The sequence below is a fragment of the Uloborus diversus genome, chromosome 9, assembly GCF_026930045.1.
Source record: "Uloborus diversus isolate 005 chromosome 9, Udiv.v.3.1, whole genome shotgun sequence".
Lineage (NCBI taxonomy): Eukaryota > Metazoa > Arthropoda > Arachnida > Araneae > Uloboridae > Uloborus > Uloborus diversus.
The window spans coordinates 74,130,306-74,149,722 of NC_072739.1; the positions used below are offsets into that span (position 1 = coordinate 74,130,306).

The following is a 19,417-nucleotide window of genomic DNA, read 5'->3' on the forward strand; positions in this document are numbered from 1 at the left end:
AGTAAGTAATAGCATTTTTTGATTTGAAATGAAAAACACAAGCTATACAAAGAAAAATAACTTCCCAGGATTTCTTACTTTTTTCGGATTTTCAAATTCGTTCAAGAAAACACAACATTTTATTCCTTCTTTCGTGCGAAATGTACAAAGTAAAAGACATTTTTCCAAAAAATAAATAAATAAATAAATAAATACCTGCACCGAAATTGGCATATTTTTTGCTTTCTTAGAAGTTGTTTAGTGTCACGCCGCCCCATCTGTAGGTTTAGTGTTTTGGAACTAGCAAGGAAATAGGCCGATCGTATAGTTTTAAATAAATACTTTATTTGGACAAATAGGGCAGGACATGAGTGTGCATATGTTGGTCTCACAATTCAATCTAAAGTTTAAAGTTAAGGGGGAATAGCTGATGGAGATTTACTCACCCATATTTTCAAGCCGCTGCATTTCTCCAGCGTAGTTCAGCCTCTCCCTCTCTCTCTCGGAAAAACTGGAATGGAATCTCTGATCTAATTTGAATACGTGGAGTTTTATTCCCAGAAAAGCGACCCTTGTCACCTCAATCTTTCCCGAACTTTCAACTTCGCCTTGATTACGTGTAGGGTGCGGCGAGTTACACGCGTATATAATCCAAACATTCCTTAATTGATTAGAAAGTTCTACGTGACCTTCCCAGCACGTGAATTACATGAGCTTCCGAAGGTTACGAGTTTAATCTTATCAAGACCAAATGGAGGGAACATTCCGGAATGGGAATGAAAGATGCAAGTTCCCTTACGTGTTTTTAAAGTTAAATGGTTCCATTTTCATAAATGCTTAACGAGCGTCGTGACATCTCCGCAATAACCATGGAAAAAAAAGGTAAAAAAAAAACAATCGTTGACACAAGGTAAAAACAAAAAAAGGTGGCGGAACTCCATCAGCTATGTACATCAGAATGGGTGAAACAATTGTAATGAATAGTGAAAAGATAAAATGCACATAATGACATAAATAAAACTTGTACAATTATAAAACACACAAACAAATTCCATCCAAGGGAAAGGTTAAAAAAAAATATAGTAATAATAATAATAATGAATAAAATAAAATATGTATTTATATAAACAAAAGAAGTATTAACTCTCAATGAAAAAAAAGAAATTGTATTTGAATTCAATACTTCACAGAAAAAACACTGCGGGGAAAAAGAGAGCAAAAAAAATAAAGGAAATGGGAGTTTTTTTTTTTTTCTTCTCTTCCCCTTCTCTTCTCTTTAAAATGGACAATATCCACGTTTTTGTTCCCAGAACATCATGCATAAAAGTAAGTTCATTAAATGCAAGAATATATTGCTTTTTTTTCCTTTTCTCAAATTCCGAAAGTTCCAATAAAGGAAAAAAAAAGTTTATGAGAGAGAGGAAAAAAAAAAGTGAAGAAAAAATAAATAAATAAATAAATAAGTATAATATAGTAGCACTATTTACGGCAACACGTTAAACAAGTTGAGAACACAGTTATACTAAGACAAATGATTAAAAGAAATGCTCCAAGCATTTTCATTGAAAAAAAAATGCCATTTAAAGTCGGCATGGTAAACAAATTAAAAAATCCTGAGGCCCCAAGGAATCCTCATGAAGAATTGAAGTTGTATAAGAGGTATTAAATTTAATTAGTTCAATGCTTGGTTCGTTAAGACAAAAAGAAACCAGTTTACAGGTTTTCATGTTATGAGATACGAGACAAATTTTTTCGTCATAACATTGAACCATGGCTTGAAACTTTATAATGAATTCCTTTGGCTCAGTTTCCAAAATTAAAGTCTGTGTAAAAAGAGTAAGAATTTGAAATTCTACAGTGACCGTTCCTTTCTGGCACGTTGAGTGGGGCGGTAATGGACAGTTCACTTAAAATGTTACACTAATAGCAACCTTTTGTGTTTACTTTGTCGTCTGACAATTTTGGACACACATCTGAAGTCTGCAGGAGAATTTTGTAGTCCGTGAAATGCAAGTGCACAATTACGGGTGCGGTTGATAATAAATTGGACGTTAATTGTCCTTTCTGCATTGAAAGGAGATGCATAGAGCGAGCAATTGGCAAGGCCCTATCCTTTGTAGTGTAGAGAACCTGCAGGTAATCAGGTTTATTGCGGCAACGTAGAGTTGTTTCAAAGAAGTCGCACTCTGTGAGCGATGGAGCCGTGAGGAAATCAGTAGAATAACTGACGTTTGCCTGCACTTGTCCTATCAAACCTGCTATAGGCATATTTCGTGGGCTTGTTGGCACTAGGTAGGCTTCGGATGTGTCTCCTACTCTAAGTACTAGAGACTCACTCAGGTGCAGTTGAGGTTGGTCTAAGGCCCCTTGGACTGCCATGTGAATGCCATCTGACGTGTGGGCGGTTGAACGCAGAGTCAATAATTCGACTGAATTGTTGAACGATCGCTCCACCGAAATCGTGTAAGAACAGCGGTGTCCCGAAATGGTACGGACCTCGTAGGAATGAAGGAGGTCCGGGATGTAGTACACGCGGTAAAAAAGACATCCCATTCGAGAGATAATGGTACAGCCGCTGCCAACACTGGAAGGATGGCAAAAGTTAGCTCCAGGGTAGCTAAGGCTTTCCTCTGTTAAGGCGGCAAAATCTTTCCCCGCTTTACAGTGTTCGCCCCATGCACAGTAATAATTTTGGGGACAAGCTAATTGTGAAATTGTTCGTGCCTGGACAGGAAATGTAAAATATTCCCTCTTGGATGAAAAGGAGCACTGTGCCGATATCAGTTTTATTTTTAAACTGAATAAGTTTTTCTTTTGTTTATCTTGAAACCAAAGGCACGTTTCGTAATTGAGGGATTTTAATGTCACAGCTGCTGTAGTAGAGAGTTTGCATAGTTGTTGGTCATCCAAGGATTTGCAGTTTTCGATGTTGGAAACTACAATCGAATGACTGGTGCAGTCTGCAGTAACTACGGCGAGTAAAGAAAAGATGACGAGTAAAGAGACGTTAGGTCTCGCTGCGGGGGCGTGCTCCTCCAAATGTGCATATAAGGTATGAAAGTGTTCGTGAAATTTTGAGCCAATAAGAGCACCACATAATAGGCAAATTCTAAAAATCGCCCTAATGAATTTGAATATAAAAATAAAAATTGCAGCAAAAAGTTTTTAAAAGAGATACAAGTCCTCGGATGGCATATCGTAAGAGGAGTAAGGCTACAAGACCTAAAAATAGCAGCCCAATGTACAGGGGTGTATGCTAGATATGATGGCCAGCACTGTACTTGAAAAAAGAATTCTCTACAAAAAAAACAGTTCGTAGAGCGGCAAATGGTTTTTCCCTCGAGCAGGACTTCTCCGCTTACTGCTTTTCCGGTTTCGGAAATAAAAAATTATTGTTAGCTTAGTTTTATAGGAAACAAACTCAGGTGGTAGGATTATATTAAAGTCATCTTTAATATTAACTATCAGTTCATTTCCTGAAATACGGACAAGTAGTTTCCCAGGTCCTGGAACCGTGACAATGGGATCATTGTAATGTATGGATAGGTTGTGATTACTAAATGTTGCACTTTCAAATTCTAATAGGTGTCTGGGCGAAAAAGTGGGCTTTTGGAAAAGGCATGAGTCAAAAGTTACAAGGATCGGATTTTCTTGGTACCGTTTAGGAGATAGGTGGGAAAATGCGTAGTTAACTGTTTCGATTTTGCATTTACATGAAGCAGATGCGTCACATGCCGGATAAACTGCGCAGAATTCTGTTGTGCCGGTGCAGTTTGTAGCACAATCACAGGTTTCATCGTTCCCTTCCGATGTGGCGGCGCATCTGAAAACTGTTAAGTTGCCCTTTGTTTCCGTGGGTCGTCGAAAAACTGTGACGGCTGGCTGAGGCTCCCCTCGGTGTACAGTAATGTTCTTTTGACCACGGTGCACCTTCTGCAGCGGTGAGCAGTGCATGCATCTTGAGACAGATCGATATCTGCTAGTTCTGCGGACGTGGCATTTCTGCAGACCAGGGCTGCTTGTCCAGGGGGTCTGCTGCAAATGCGAACGGCATCGGCGACGGTGAGGACTAGAATCCATAGTAGTAGGAATTCTGCGGAAAGAAAGATACGGGGAGTGTCTCCATCAAAAAAAGGAAGGACATAAGTTTTTTTTTTCTCTTCTGAGATATTAAAACGAGCGTCGTGACATCTCCGAGTTGTCACGCCCGCCCCATCTGTAGGTTTAGTGTTTTGGAACTAGCAAGGAAATAGGCCGATCGTATAGTTTTAAATAAATACTTTTATTTGGACAAATAGGGCAGGACATGAGTGTGCATATGTTGGTCTCACAATTCAATCTAAAGTTTAAAGTTAAGGGGGAATAGCTGATGGAGATTTACTCACCCATATTTTCAAGCCGCTGCATTTCTCCAGCGTAGTTCAGCCTCTCCCTCTCTCTCTCGGAAAAACTGGAATGGAATCTCTGATCTAATTTGAATACGTGGAGTTTTATTCCCAGAAAAGCGACCCTTGTCACCTCAATCTTTCCCGAACTTTCAACTTCGCCTTGATTACGTGTAGGGTGCGGCGAGTTACACGCGTATATAATCCAAACATTCCTTAATTGATTAGAAAGTTCTACGTGACTTTCCCAGCACGTGAATTACATGAGCTTCCGAAGGTTACGAGTTTAATCTTATCAAGACCAAATGGAGGGAACATTCCGGAATGGGAATGAAAGATGCAAGTTCCCTTACGTGTTTTTAAAGTTAAATGGTTCCATTTTTCATAAATGCTTAACGAGCGTCGTGACATCAGTACAGAACATGTTCAATTACGAGCAACGTGTGATATTTCGATTAGGTTGCATTGCTCTGAACAGGATAACCTAATGTTTAGCACATTCGGTCGGTAAATAAACGGGTTGAAGTAAACTAAATGTTGGATAAATAAGTACATCATTGATAAAGCACAGTAAAATTTATGAGAAGTGCAAAAAGCACTCTGGTGAGCGAAGATCTAAAAAATGATTGCAATTGTAAAATTTTTGATATATCAATGTCTAGCTTTTCAAGGCACGAATTGAAAAAAAAGAAAGAGAAAAATGAAACCAGTTTTTTTTTTTCAGATCGTTGCTAAAGTAAAATACCTGTAATAAACAGAATGGTTCACGCAGGGCCCGATCAAGCCAAACTGGTGCCCAGGTCCTGAGTAGAATTTGGTGCCCCCCCCCCATGAGAAAATCTGCACAATTTTAAAGTCAATGTTTCATACTAGAATGGCACAGTTCAGTCCAAATTCAACTTCCTTCAAAAAGCGCAAATGAGGTTTAGATTTTTAAAAAGACAATTCCTCCAAGAAGGCAGTTAGAAACAAATATTGGAACAATAAACTCTGAAGAGAATTATATACCTAGAAGCCTAATATATACTAGAAACTATATTTTAAAGGAACATTACTACATTTAAAAGGAAACCTGGGATTTCAATACCAAACACTTGATAGTTACCTAACTAATCACAGTTAAAATTTTCTCTCAATGTGAAAAAAAATTAAAAAAACAATTTAAAACTGCAAAAAAAAAAAAAAAAAAAAAAAAAATCTTACTCATTCTGACATCAAGCTTTAAAAGGTTTCTTTCTGGCTTTAACAGAGGCAAATGTGTCGATCAAATAATCGAAATCTATGTTTGATGTCACAGCATTTTCAGTGGTCGATAAGGAAAACACCTGTAAATTATCCTGAGAAACGCAGCTCCTCAAATGATTTTTGATTCTTTTCAAAAATGAAAAGGAACGTTAACTGGAACAGCTGCTGATAGGCAAGGTAAGAAGAAGCTGCAGGGGTGAATCCACATTCGAAAATGTATGTGTAATGTTTAATGATCTTATCCTTTTAAAACATTCTCCAGCAGAAGAGTTTCCTTTTGCAAAAATTTGAAAGTGTGTTAATTCTTCTGGAAAATGTTCATCTATGTCATCCGAGTAATTTTTTTGAAATTCCAGAGCTAAGGGACAACGACTTCTTACGCGAAATTTTTTTAACTTCATGAGTTTTTGAGCTGATTTTTAAAAAATTTTGAGCCTCCCTCTACCTTAAAGTTGAGAAAAAGTAAAATGAGCTTTAAAAAAAAAAAGTAAAAAAAAGGAAGGAAGGAAGTGAATTTAGACTAGGCTATTTTGGTGCCCCTAAATTTGTGGTGCCCAGGTCCGCGGACAAGCCGGACCGTGCGTTAATCAGGCCCTAGGAAAGTGGAGAATTTATAGGGTGAAGTAGTAGAGGTATGCCTAAAAACAGATGCGACTTCACTTCTTGGGTCATTCCATACAGATTCAACGGATGAGTGCGCTCGACCATTTTTAATTTTTTTGAAACTCATATCCCAAGAAAGATGCATATAAATGATGTTTAAAACCACTTTTATTTTTTTTCTAACCTTAACCCTTGGTTTTTTAGAGTCATCAAAATTCATTTTCGCAATCAAAAATGGGACTTTTAGACTTTTGCATTTTGGCCAAAATCTATTTGAATTACATTTAAGGCAGTTAATTTTACGCATTGATGTTAAAGTACATAAGATGATAGTCTTACATGCTGAGTTACGCGGCTGTAACTTAATAACTAAAATAATGGCAATAGGTTAAAGTTCAAGGTCAAATGTAAAATTTTTACTCATTTCAAAGGGGGCTAACTCGCGTAGGGGACAGAAACACAAAATGAAATACGGCAAAAACTAATCACTGGAACCATGCTAATAAGAATATGTAACTGTTGCTGTGTGTTTGCTTACCTTGTATTGGTTACAGCTCCTCAAAGATCAGAAAAATGACAAAAAATGACATTTTTAGACCCCTGTAAACCAAAAGGGGAGGGAATTAAAAATAAAATTTCTTGGCCAATTGAATATTCCATTCAAGGCACAGGTCTTTGAAATTGAGCAATTCTGCTAGTTAATTTACGCACTAAAACAGAAATAAAAAGTGAAAACTTCATTGCACTTTCTTAAATGGCCTATGTAATATATTATACTGAAAGAACATATTTTAAGTATTAAAAAAAACTATTTTAATTTATAACTTAGAAATATTTGGACATGAATGAGTAGTTCATACTTGATTGACAGCTTAAGTAGTTAATTTATCTACACACACAAATTTTCAATGCACACAAACATATGCTCTGTTCATAAACATATCTAAATTGCCTTAAACATATGCAAAAACATTAGATATACAAAATTTAAATTTTAAAAAGTGCGTTTTTTATTTCTTGGTTGAGTGTAGTTTTAAAAAAATGAACTCACCTAGTAGTTCTATAGTTGTAATGGTGACTCAAGTATATGGCGTTTTGGAGTGCTTTACCAAGGCACACTCATAATTTGATGTTTTGAAAATGTACTAGGAGCAAGACAATGACAGGGGTTCTAAATTTAGTGATCAACACAAGCTATGTAATAACTTTTTTTGACAATAATGGGTATTTTCTTTTAATAGTCTTTTTAGTAACACACTATTCTTCATACCTGCTAGGTGCTAATAATTTTACAGTGATAGTATTTAAATACGGTGGCATAAAGTGTGATTAAATATTGTATTGGGAATTTTATTTGCAGAGTCAAACCTTTAAGCTGTCAATAATGTATGAACTACTCATTTATGTCAAAATATTTCTAAGTTATCAAATTAAAATAATTATTTATATACTTAAAATATCTTTTTCCAGTATAATAAATTACATAGAGGACACTATACGTAATTTAAGAAAGTGCAATGAAGTTTTCAGATTTTTTATTTCTGTTTTAATGTGTTAATTAACTTGCAAAAATGCTGAATTTCAAAAATCTGTATCTTTTTTAAAAACTAAGTACACAAAACAATATATATAACATGTATAGTACTTGAATGGAATATTCAATTGGTCAAGAAATTTTATTTTAAACTCCATCCCCTTTTGGTTTACAGGGGTCTAAAAATGTCATTTTTCTCAATTTTCTGAAATTTGAGGGGCTGTAATTTATAAAGGGTGAACAAACACACAATTACAGCTATATTTTCTCATTAGTGTAACGCAGTGTTTAGTTTCTGCCATATTTCACTTTGCGTTTTTATCCCCCTAAGCGAATTATGACCCTCTGAAATGAGTAAAAATTTTACATTTGACCTTGAACTTTGGCCTGCTGCCATTATTTTAATTATTAAGTTACAGCTACATTACTCAGTGTGTGAGACTATTATCTTATTTACTTTAACATCAAAATGGAAAATGTTCTGCCATGATTGCTATTCAATTAGATTTGGATCAAAGTGCAAAGGTCTAAAAGTTCCATTTTTGACTACGAAAATGACTTTTGATGACGTCTAAAAAATCAAGGGTTAAGGTTAGAGATAAAATAAAAGTGGTTTTAAACATCATTCATATGCATCTTTTTGGGATATGAGTTTCAAAAAAATTAAAATGGTCGAGCGCACTCATCGGAATCTGTATGGAATGACCCAATTGTGAAACACATTTTATCTCATCTCCGATTGGGGCCCGGACTCCAATGAGCAGGGGATAATCAGCACATAAGTCCTTCCCCCCCCCCCGACCTTCTGGAAGGGCAGATTATCGGCAAATGTCCTGGAAAGTTGCATTAAATTCGAACCTTATGTATCACATACGTTCATCATTTCAAAATTTTCCTGGAGGGCTCAAAAGATACATATTTGTCAATGCATATTGCAGTAGACGGTCAAAATTCGAAATACCAAAAATCCGAAGGCACTCCCACGAAGCTTTTATAAATTGATCAACTGTTGCTAAGAAACAGATGCGTTTCGTGAAATAAATTAATTTCCTCACAGTGCATACAGGGGCGGACTGGGTCCTCAAGATGGCGCCAGCCTTGACTCCCAAAGCACGCAAATTAGGAATAAATAAATAATCAACAAAGATACACAGGTTCGAGGGCTCAAAAAAAAAAAAAAAAAAAAAGCTGAGGGCGTAGAGTTTCGAGGGCGCAAAAAATGCATAGGTGGTGAGGTTCCAGGGCGCACAGGTGGGAGCGCACCGCCCCGCAACGGGTTGAAAGACCAGTCCGCCCTTAAGTTAGCTCCACACACACTCACGCTCACACGGAAAAGGAAGCTGGTTTTACTCGTAAAACAAAAATACTCCAGTGGCCAATAAACATTGGCTTTATTTTAATGCTGCCAAACTCACGCTAACAACGACAGTGAGAGTATATTGGAAAAGTACCGAATATTTTCGCGTTTTCATTGTTAACAATATCAGATTTCATTTATAAAATAATTGTGCACATCACTGTTTTTTTTTTTTTTTTTTTTTTTGCATCAAAAAATTAAATATAGCATTTTAAAAACTGTTTAAGATTAAGAAAAACACTTTATAAAAATTAAAAAAGAAGACTAATTTTAATGCACTGTAGAAGCTCAGTTTGTGGCTGCCCCTCTCATCTCTTGGCGCCCCCCCCCCCCCCGCTCTTCTAATTGTCCTGATCCTACGTTAAAAATTACCTTGCTTTTACGGGAAGAAGATATCGGGCTTTAGAAGACCAGCCATTTTACTTCACATCCCAATCCGACGCGTCACTACCTTTTTGACTTGATCTCCCGACGGGGGCGGCAAAGTGACCAAACAAAACACAAGCAGAACAAGCTTTTACTACACTGCCACTGAATAAGCCGTGAGCCCCTCTCCAGCCTCGAGGGTTGCTTTTCATTTATTTTTTCCTCTTATCTTGATATACTTCCGAGAACATCAGGGCTATCTGGTCTGCTTGGCCTGGTAACTGAGTGAACATTGGAAAAGTCAAAAAAGGTCATGAGACTCCCTTCCGCCTGCTTTTATTGAGCACTGGCCACAGGTGGTACTAAGAATGAAGTTAAAAGAGCCTTCTTTCTTGCTGTTATTAAATTTTCTCGCACTGAATGGTCTCCTATGAGGGGGGGGGCGTCGTTTTGAGCAAACAAAATTTTTGGAAAGTCAGAACTGATTTTTTTTTTTTTTTTTGATTTTTTCCCCTTGATTTAGCATGTTGAAATTGATTTTGGCGCCCCCTTTGCCGCCTCTCAGGCGTGCGGCGCACGCCTTGCACGCCCGCTTACGGCGGGCCTGCTTTCATCTCAAATCATTGAGAGTGAAATATTTTCCTGTTGTGCGCAGAAACTGTTCCTTCGTATGACAGGATAGATAACCTTTTTCAAATTCTGTTTTAAATATCTTAAACGATGAATAGAATTCCAAAGCTCAAAGAAAGTTATACAACACCTCAGTTATCGTCAAAATGGCCATGTGCTGTTTACTAAAAATTTGAGATTCTCAGTCTTAGACTTAGAGATTACTTGCCAAATAATTTTCGTGATAAATGTTCGGTATTCGGTCATTATTGCACTCGTAAAAACATCAACGCCTGGCATGAAATGGTGTAATGGGATGTTACTTACTATTTCAAAAGCATAAACGATTTTCAAGCTTAGAAATCCACGAGATTAAATTATGCCCTAGAGTTGGGCTTGGAAATATGTGGCATATGGATCATTTGAACTGTGCTTAGGGCTCTTGAGTATTTTAATAAAATGTTAAAAAATATGTGCTAGAGTGCCATTTGCCAATGTTTCGAGTAAAACCTTTCATCTTAATGCATTCTTCATTTTTCAAAGTACTTGCAGTAAAACCAGTGGCGTGCCGCCCATGTACCAGAGGGACTAGGCTGGTCCCTTAAATATTCGCCCCTTCAATAAAATTACCTTGCAGAATAATTTATTAAGAAAAAACGTGAGGCAGAAAAACAAGTTTATTAGAAAGCGCTACTTCTTTTACTGCTCCTCCCTCCCTTTCTCCCCTGTGTGCGACGTCTTAAATTTACTTGTCCGAGGGACTAGCTCTTAAGAACCTGTTCCCTAGATCTCATATAGCTTTGTTAGATCCTTGGCGTTTGCTCGAAAGCTTATTTGATTATTTCATGCATTTTTTAAACCAACGGATAAATTTTTGTTTCCGTACCTAGTGTACAGGTTTCTATATGAGCTTCAGGAAACAACAGATTCACTAGTCAAAGTTATTTTCCTGCGTCCATTGTGTTTTTCTTTTGTAATGGAAGGAGACCCTGTCGAAAAAACAAGTCCCCCAACTGGACGTAGTTGAGGAGCATGCGCAAAAGCACAGACTGCCCCGGAGCTCGGAAGAGAATTGCTGCCTGCTGGACGTTTTCGCAAACCGTTCGTTCGGAGCTTTGACTTGACCAAGAGAAAGCTCAAATAATTTCACAGAGCAGGCCTACTCCTGACCTAGCAATATCTGCGAAGCTAAAGACTGTTAAGTGGCTGACTGCTTGTAAGTCAAGAAGAAAAAAAATATTTTGCTGGCCCTGCGTCCTTTTAGAAAAGGAAAAAGGCGTCTGGAATGCCAATGGATTTTCAGATATGAGCAATTTCCACAAGGCAACGATTCGTCACGAGAAAACCTAAGGACACTACCAAGCCATTACTCAGTTGAAAACTTTTGGTAAAACTCGAATAGATTTTCATCTTAGTGAGCAATGTTACTCCTCAACTTTGAAGCATAACACTAAAGTGGATAATAATAGGGAAGATAATATATCTATAAATCCTTTTACTTTTGTGTATCGTAATTTACCGTAACCAACTAGTCCCCTAAAAAATATTGATCTGCACGCCACTGAGTAAAACCTGTAAAGTTGACCACCTCTTTAAGTTGACCGCTATTTTCAGGCACAGAATTAGATCGATCTCATATAATTAAACCTCTATAAGTTGACCACCTGTTTAAGTTGACCATTAAATTAGTGCACCGCAAGTGGTCAACTTATACAGGTTACACTTTATCTCATTTTCGTTGTAAAAAAAAAGTTTTCAAATGCTTTTGTTCATACACTTTACGCCCAGATTTCCACATACGTTTAGCCGTTTCGTCATGCTCGATGTGAATCAATTAGACTGCAACGTCTACACAGCTACGAGAAATCACAGCAACTGATAAGGATTATCAAGGTCAAACTCTGCTCTACCATTTTAGATCAGCTGCGCAGGAACTGTCATTTGCATGTGTTACATTCAGGCCTGCCAAACCAGAACAGGGAAAATACGAAAAAACTTTTGACTTAACCTGGTAAGTGCTGATCTTAGGAGAAGGGGAGTTTTTCCTCCGGTAGGACTTTATGCAGTAATTAATAATGAAACATCACAGGCCGTCATCAAGACTCACGGCTATATTTTATACGACTTTCGTAGGCACGACTAAACAAACGCAAGTAATACTTTATTTATTTTCAACTTTCATGTAAGTTAAAACTATTATTAGAACTTATGAACGAACGTTCTAACTTCAATAAGCAATCTTGTAACAGACTAAAAACATATTGGTTTCTGAAATCAGGAGTGCACTTTGTTTATAAATGTTATCGTTTATGATATGTTTTTAGCACTTTTTTTTTTCTTTTTTAGATGTCTGTAAAGAGTTATGTTGCTTTTATGGAGCTTGTAAGACTGACAACGCAGGAAAGCCATATTGCAAATGCAATCGGAGCTTTGGTGGAAAAAAAGGTGAACTTAGTGAGAATACAAAAGTGTTTCGAACCTCGTAAACAATATTGGAAATCTAGTAAAAATAATTAAAATGAGAAAAACATCATTTCTTTTTTAACATTTAAACTATAATTGCGTGGGTGTTTAAAACAGAAATTGTAAGCAATTTCTGTAAATACTGCGAATAAAGCAAATATCTCTGTTAAGCAAGTGATCTGATGAACTTTTTACAAAAAAAAAAAAAAAACTTTGTTTCCTGCACCCTATAAATGTACAGTAAAAGATATTAATAATTCAATTAAACTGCGTAAGTACTCGTTAAAAAGCCAAGGAAACAAGTTTATGAGTAGCAACTTCTCAGAAAGATGATTCGTGTAAACGACATGCATTTGCTACATGCATTTTAAGCATTAGGACAAGGCTGTCGTAGGGGAATGTGAGACAAAGTGAAATAGATAAGGTAACTTACATTTTTTCAAAATGAACAAATTAGAATGTGTTTCTGGAAGTTGCGGTACATAAAGAAATACCAATATATTTTATAGTAAAAACTTGTATTGAAACTTGACTTTTTATTTTTGGCAGTGCATTGGTACCCCCCAAAGAAAGGTGGAAATTTTTCTCTTTTTTTTGGTCATGGGGTAAAGTGAAAATACAATATTTTTTAAATGAAATACTTTCTTTCCAACCATTAAAAACATTTTTTAGCAAATAAATGAGTAAATAAAAAAAAAGAGTGAATAAATAAAAAAGTTTGTTAACATTGAAGAAAAAAATAAATGAGTGAATAAAATAGTTAATGAATAGGCAAATAACAATTTATTAAATAAAAGAGTGTAAATTAATGAATTAATAAATGAATACGCAGGTATTTAATATCGTAAGTAAACGAAATGAATGATTTCTCTTTGCTCCATCCACTTGATCCCTGCATGCACTTGACTAATTATAAAAAAGAAATTAAAACCCAAATAAGCTTAATATTATACAAACAAATACTTCACCAAATATTAGTAGATCTCAATAATTATTTAAAAGGTAAATAACAAGAACTTTATCTTTTAATAACAGCAAAAATAATTTTTATCATAAAAAAAATTACACTATGAGTATCAAATTTTTAAAAACTGCTTGTATTATCATATGCTTTGATTTTCAGATGTTATTTCTTCTTGACTTACGTTACTACTTAGTTAAAGTATTACTAGGTAAGTGTAGCTAAAAGCGGAAAAAAAAAAATTTCACTTTTTCACTTTGCCCCACATTTCTCTACTTTTAGCGAAATAACTGACTATTATCAGGATTCTAGTGTCTTTTATATCGGTAACATTCTTTTTAGAAAAAATGTTCTATATAAAGGGTAGATCGTTGAAAAAATAAAAAATTAACAGTAATCGTCCATATGTAACGAGCAGTGGGAAGCAATAGTGCAGTCAAACTAAAGATCAAATACTTTTACAATGGGCAAAATTGCAACAGAAGGTTTTTGAATTGTATTTATATCAGTAACTCGAACATAATAACCTATCCAAAATTCGGTCACGAGAACACCCCCAAAATCAGATTTGAAAATGGGGTGATAGTGGCAGTTATCTAGTATTCTTCTTTAAAACATATAAAAAAAAACCCATTTAGCCAACTCAATTGGAATAATTACAGAAAAAGTGTCTTGGTTAATGCTTAGGGTACAAAAATTAGGTAGAACTACGGTAACCCGTCACTTGGATAATTTGACAATCCGATAATTCGACGCTAAAAAGACGAATGGCCGTAGCTCACTTTTAAGCATTTTGCAGAAAACCGATTTAAAATTTTCCAGTTTACTCTATCGCTTGATGAGGACCGTCACAGTGTGAAGGACTGTAACTTTTTTGATTATAATATCGATTTTGGGTACTTCTGGCGTGATCATAACTCATTTGTACTTGTAGTCAACCATATATTGCTTGGTCTACAAGAATTAACATCTGATCAGCCTAAAAGTCTACGTTTCTTGACGGTGTAATTGCGCAAGCACCTTGTAATGTTTTTGTAAGCAAGGAATGCACTTAAATTTAGAATAACATAAAGAACACCAATTTATACAACGGGGAAAACGTAGATTTTTATCAAACCGAATTGTAATTATGTGTGTTTAAAGTATGATTATTACGTTCGAAACGGTGGAATAGCTCTTCTACTAACACAAAAACGGCACTTGCAGACTTAGACCGAAAACAGCGATCATTCTATTTCAATATGAATGCGATAACAATCTATCTAGTAAAAATATGTTATAAATAGCAAATTCAAACAAAAGTCGTCCATCATCTACAGCTCTACTGCAAGAAATACGTTCCTGTAGAATCAGACGTACCATAAATAAACATGAATAAAAATCTTGTCGACTATGTAAAGTGTCCAAATACCACACGATTTATTTGTGCCTCAAATTCTAAATACATTTACATCCAATATGCTTTCAAAATTTCCACACAAAAAAAGTAAAAAAATTGAGCAAAATACCATTGTTTAACTAAGAAAAATATTCATTTTTTTTTGTCCAATGGTGCATATACTTATTATTATTTTTTTTAATAACACAATATTTTCCATACATGGAACTTTTTCTGTCTTAATGATTGCAGTTTTAAGCACACTTTTATGAAAATATTATCGCATTCAACAAAATTTGAAAGCTTGGTTTAAAATTGGTTAGTAAAACTATCTTTTGTTCTGAATTTGTAATCATTTGCTCATCTCTTCATAGGCCACGTACAAGTTATGTTTCGCGAAAATATATCGCTTTCTTCTGGGTGAATGTTTTTTTTTTTTTTTTTTGACAGAGAGTATTTAAAATGTTACTGTGTATATTATTTTTCATAAACTGCGATATATTGCTAGATGGTATCATATTTCTAAACTGACTTGTATGTACCTTGATATTTAGAGCAATTTATTTTTTGCTGTTGTTTCATTATTGGATAGGTGGTGTTGCAAACTGAAACTATTTTGCCATTTCACTTTCCCTCTATTTCATTTCGTCTCACATTCCCCCAACTGCCAATACAGTGTGTGTTGCTTGCAACCCCCCTCCTCCAGTCTCTTATATGAGATATATCGTCTTATTTAGAAATTAAAAAAAAAAAAAAATTTTCGCTTTATAATTAGTGAGAAAACCTTTATGAAAAAAAAATCCTATTGTTTAGGTCGTGGAATGGATTAAAATTACTTGCTTGATTCGAGTTTAAATTCTAACAATGCATCTCAACAATATAACATTTTACTACAGAATCTTAACGATGTGTGACGTCCTTATCATCTTCATTATTAGAAGCTATTATTGCGGCAACCACTGTTGATGGAAGATTCTAAACTTATAAGCTGAAAAACATTTTCGCTGCGATTTCTGGGAGCTGCTCTTTTAGCTGTTAAGTCTTCATTACATACAGCGATTGATTAAAGTAAGTAACAAATGGCATTATAATAAATAGTACTCAAGATAGCAAAATTAATTAATTTGCGCAACACATGCTATTCATAGATGGCTTAAACTGAAAGAGATTACAAGTATGTAGAACGGTAACTAATATTAGGTAAAGAGTAAACGTTGCAAATAAAACGCGAAAGTAAGAATTTCTACCTCTTTCACGTAAACTAATCAGGGTTTCCAGGAGTTGAAAGGTGCCCAAAAATGAGCAATTTATCCTCATCGAGTTTCCGAAAATTGTTATCAAAAAAAAAAAAAAAAAAGAATAAAAAAGATGGAAATAAACCGCTTAAGTAAGGTTGCCTACCCTTTTCGGTTCCCTAATTGGGGTTGTCAGGGGATAAAAGGTTTTCAAATAGGGGGATAATTTACCCCTCATCGAATTTTCGGAAATTGTTGCCTTAAATGAAAAGTAAAAGCTGTAAATAAAACGCTAAAGTAAGGTTGCCTACCTTTTTCCGGTCCCTGGTTGAGTAACTTTGAACGCTTAGCTACGATAAATATAAATGATGTTGAGTTGGAGCAACAGGGTCTTATGTCGAAATTGGTGATTATGTTTTTTCTTTCTAATTTATATAACTGATGGATTATCTTAAAATTTAATTGAAATTTCAATGGTTTTCTTTGTGACATTTTCTGGCGGAATGTTCATATTTTAATAGAATTTTCGGAATGAATGAGAATTTGGAAAACTCACCACGACCACGTTACCGTAACTCTGCCTACTTTAAAAATACTGCGATTCATTTAGCGTTCTTTTTGTATGATATATCTGCAATGAAGAAAAGTGGAAAGGTTAACATAAAATACAAAATTATGATTGCGCAAACGTTTTGTCAAAAGCATTTTTTTGTTGACTTAATTGACAGTTGTCTTCACAATATTCCGTTTAGTTTTTGGCGACGATACGGTATGATGATAACTTGTCCCAAATTTACTGTACCGTAAGGTAAGAAAATAGCCCACTTTGTACACTAGATAGAGCAAGTATAATTAATTCTTTTTTAAACCGTGACTGTTAAACTGCGTTAAAACTTTGTTTTGTTGAGATTGTTTAGGAGCATATAGTATAGAGACTGATATGTTTAAATACGTACCTAGATTTTAATTCTTAACGGGTGCTGTGTTATCCTACGGAGAATGAAATTATGTATTTGACACCGACTAAACTCTAGAAATGTAGTGCATTTCTCAAAAGAAAAAAAAATTGCTAAGATTGACAAGTATTCCGAAAAAGTAAAAGATTTCTTTATTCATGAAATGTTAAAGTGTTTCCGGTGCCGCATAAGTTCCGACGTCACAGTTCATTAAAAAACGCTGACGATGCTTTTCTGACAAATAATGTCAACGCTTTAAAAAAGCATTTGATGGAATTCGCTTTTTATCTTTTCAAAAACGAAACTTGGATTCCTCACCTCCTCCCGCCTTGATTGTCACAAGGCGCAAAAACTGATTTTGCTGAAACAAATACTTTTACCTTTCACTAAGTATTAAAAATAGCCCCTAGAAAAAAGGTGGGAGGCGATTAAAGACGTAAGAAGACTAGGGGCGCACCGAACTCCAATTTTTGGGAGGGCGGGAATTCTCTATTTGCCGAATGGAGCTAAACATTTTGCCGAACGGAACTCCAAGTTTCGCCGAATGATGATAACTTTGAAGAATCGTCAGACTAAATTTGCCGAAAAAGAAAATTTTTGGTAGGTCACTTTGGAAGGCCCTTCGGAGTGCCTCTGAAGAAGCCATTTCAAATTTTCCCAAAAAAACTCAGACATCGAATTCATCATCGATGAAATGATTTAATTCGAATCAGTACGTCGAATTAAATCATTTGCCCTCCGTCCCCCAAATTTGGAATTTTTACAACTTGGGATTAAACATAACCCCAAGCAACATTTCAGAGTCTAAAGTGCTATTCTGCCGTGCTAAGCACAAAAGTCGTTAGTGCATGTTTTATCAAAATTGAGCTACGGTCACCAAGTGGTTCTTTGTCGCATATTTCACCTAATTACTGTTGGAAATAAAGCAACATTCCTGGTCATGTGCCTCCTGCCCTCCATGTAAATATTTTCTAAACTAATTTTGGTTTGGCATCTACGTTAAAATGCTAACTGTTTTATTCACTTCTAAATCAGAGAGGAAAGACATTTTGATTTGCATGAACTGAGCAGTCGCAGTAGCGATCTAAGTATAAAACTTCGATGAAGTGATTATTCTTCCCTTTTGATCTTTTTATGCCACTCGCGGGTAGGTGCATGTAAGTGCAACTTGTAAGGAAATGCCAAGATGGCATGTTTTTAAGTTTCTATAACATGCAATGTTTTATTTTAGTTGAATAAATTTTTACTAAAGTTATTTTGAGAAGTATATGTGATTATTCAAGTAGAATTTCAGTTCGTGTTTCACATGATTGCCGACTCTGCAATGAATATTCTCCAGCAATTGCAATGTTTTATTGTCCATCGGCAAATATTTTTAAAAAATATCTGAAAAAGTTGTATCTGAATCAAATACACGGAGGCGCAAAACTTGAAACAGCAATTTCACATCCTGAAATCAGCTGCAGATATGACTTTTGCGCTTAGCACGGCACTATTGCTAAAACCGACAGAAAACACCCCAGAATCTCCTGAAATGTGTGCAATCGAATTGTTGTCTCAGCGTGAAAACACTTCACAGCTCATTTGAAGTTGCAGGCGATCTCGCTTATGACAAGCTCCGATTCAACCAGAACTCTCGTTTGGACGAGGAAGTCAGAATTATTTGGATCATGCAATGTTAAATCTATTGGAGCAGAACTCCTTCATAACGAGCAAACTCAGCTTAAAGCCAGCATTACTTTGCGATTCATGAAATTTCTATTGATTTCCAGCTCAGTTTATCCTTGCTTGAGTTAATCGAAAGTTAGCGATGAGTCCTAAATCCTGAGAACAAGCGATGACAGCCCTACTCTTTAATTTGTAGAGAACACTGTAGAAAAAAATACATATATAAACATATCAGCATACAGCCATTTATTTGAATTTCGAGTTCTTAAACTCTATGTTTTACGCAATTACGAATTGCGATAGGACCCTACTCGTTGGGTTTCTTATTTCTAAAAAAAAAAAAAAGGAATGGAAATGAAGAAGAAATTCGCACTCCTCTAGATTAGACCTCTATGACTAGTGAGCGGCTTGAGTTACGCCTTAGAAAAAAAAGTGAGACCAAACCGCAGACTATTTGTAACCATGACGACGAAAACTAGTCTCTCAAAATAAATTAGAAACAAGGAGCTAGGCTTATTCTCGTTATCATATTAATCTGAAAAATCAAAGGAACATCAACTACACATTTTTTTAAATAAAAGTAAGAGTTTTTCGTTTACTGCTAAGTTGATATGCACCAACTTGGCAGATTCATGATACAACTCCTTTCAGTGTATTTTTTATCCATTACACTTGAAA

The 19,417-nt window shown here is 35.5% G+C and overlaps 1 protein-coding gene across 1 annotated transcript in view; it reads right to left on the reverse strand.

The window, feature by feature from the left end:
- LOC129230319 (cytochrome P450 6B7-like) overlaps positions 1–429 on the reverse strand; it is a 14,235-nt gene extending 13,806 nt beyond the window's left edge. Inside the window, exon 1 of the mRNA XM_054864718.1 lies at positions 426–429. Coding sequence (XP_054720693.1) covers positions 426–429 — 4 coding nt within the window. The remainder of the gene's footprint in view (positions 1–425) is intronic.
- Between the last annotated feature and the right edge of the window lie 18,988 nt (positions 430–19,417).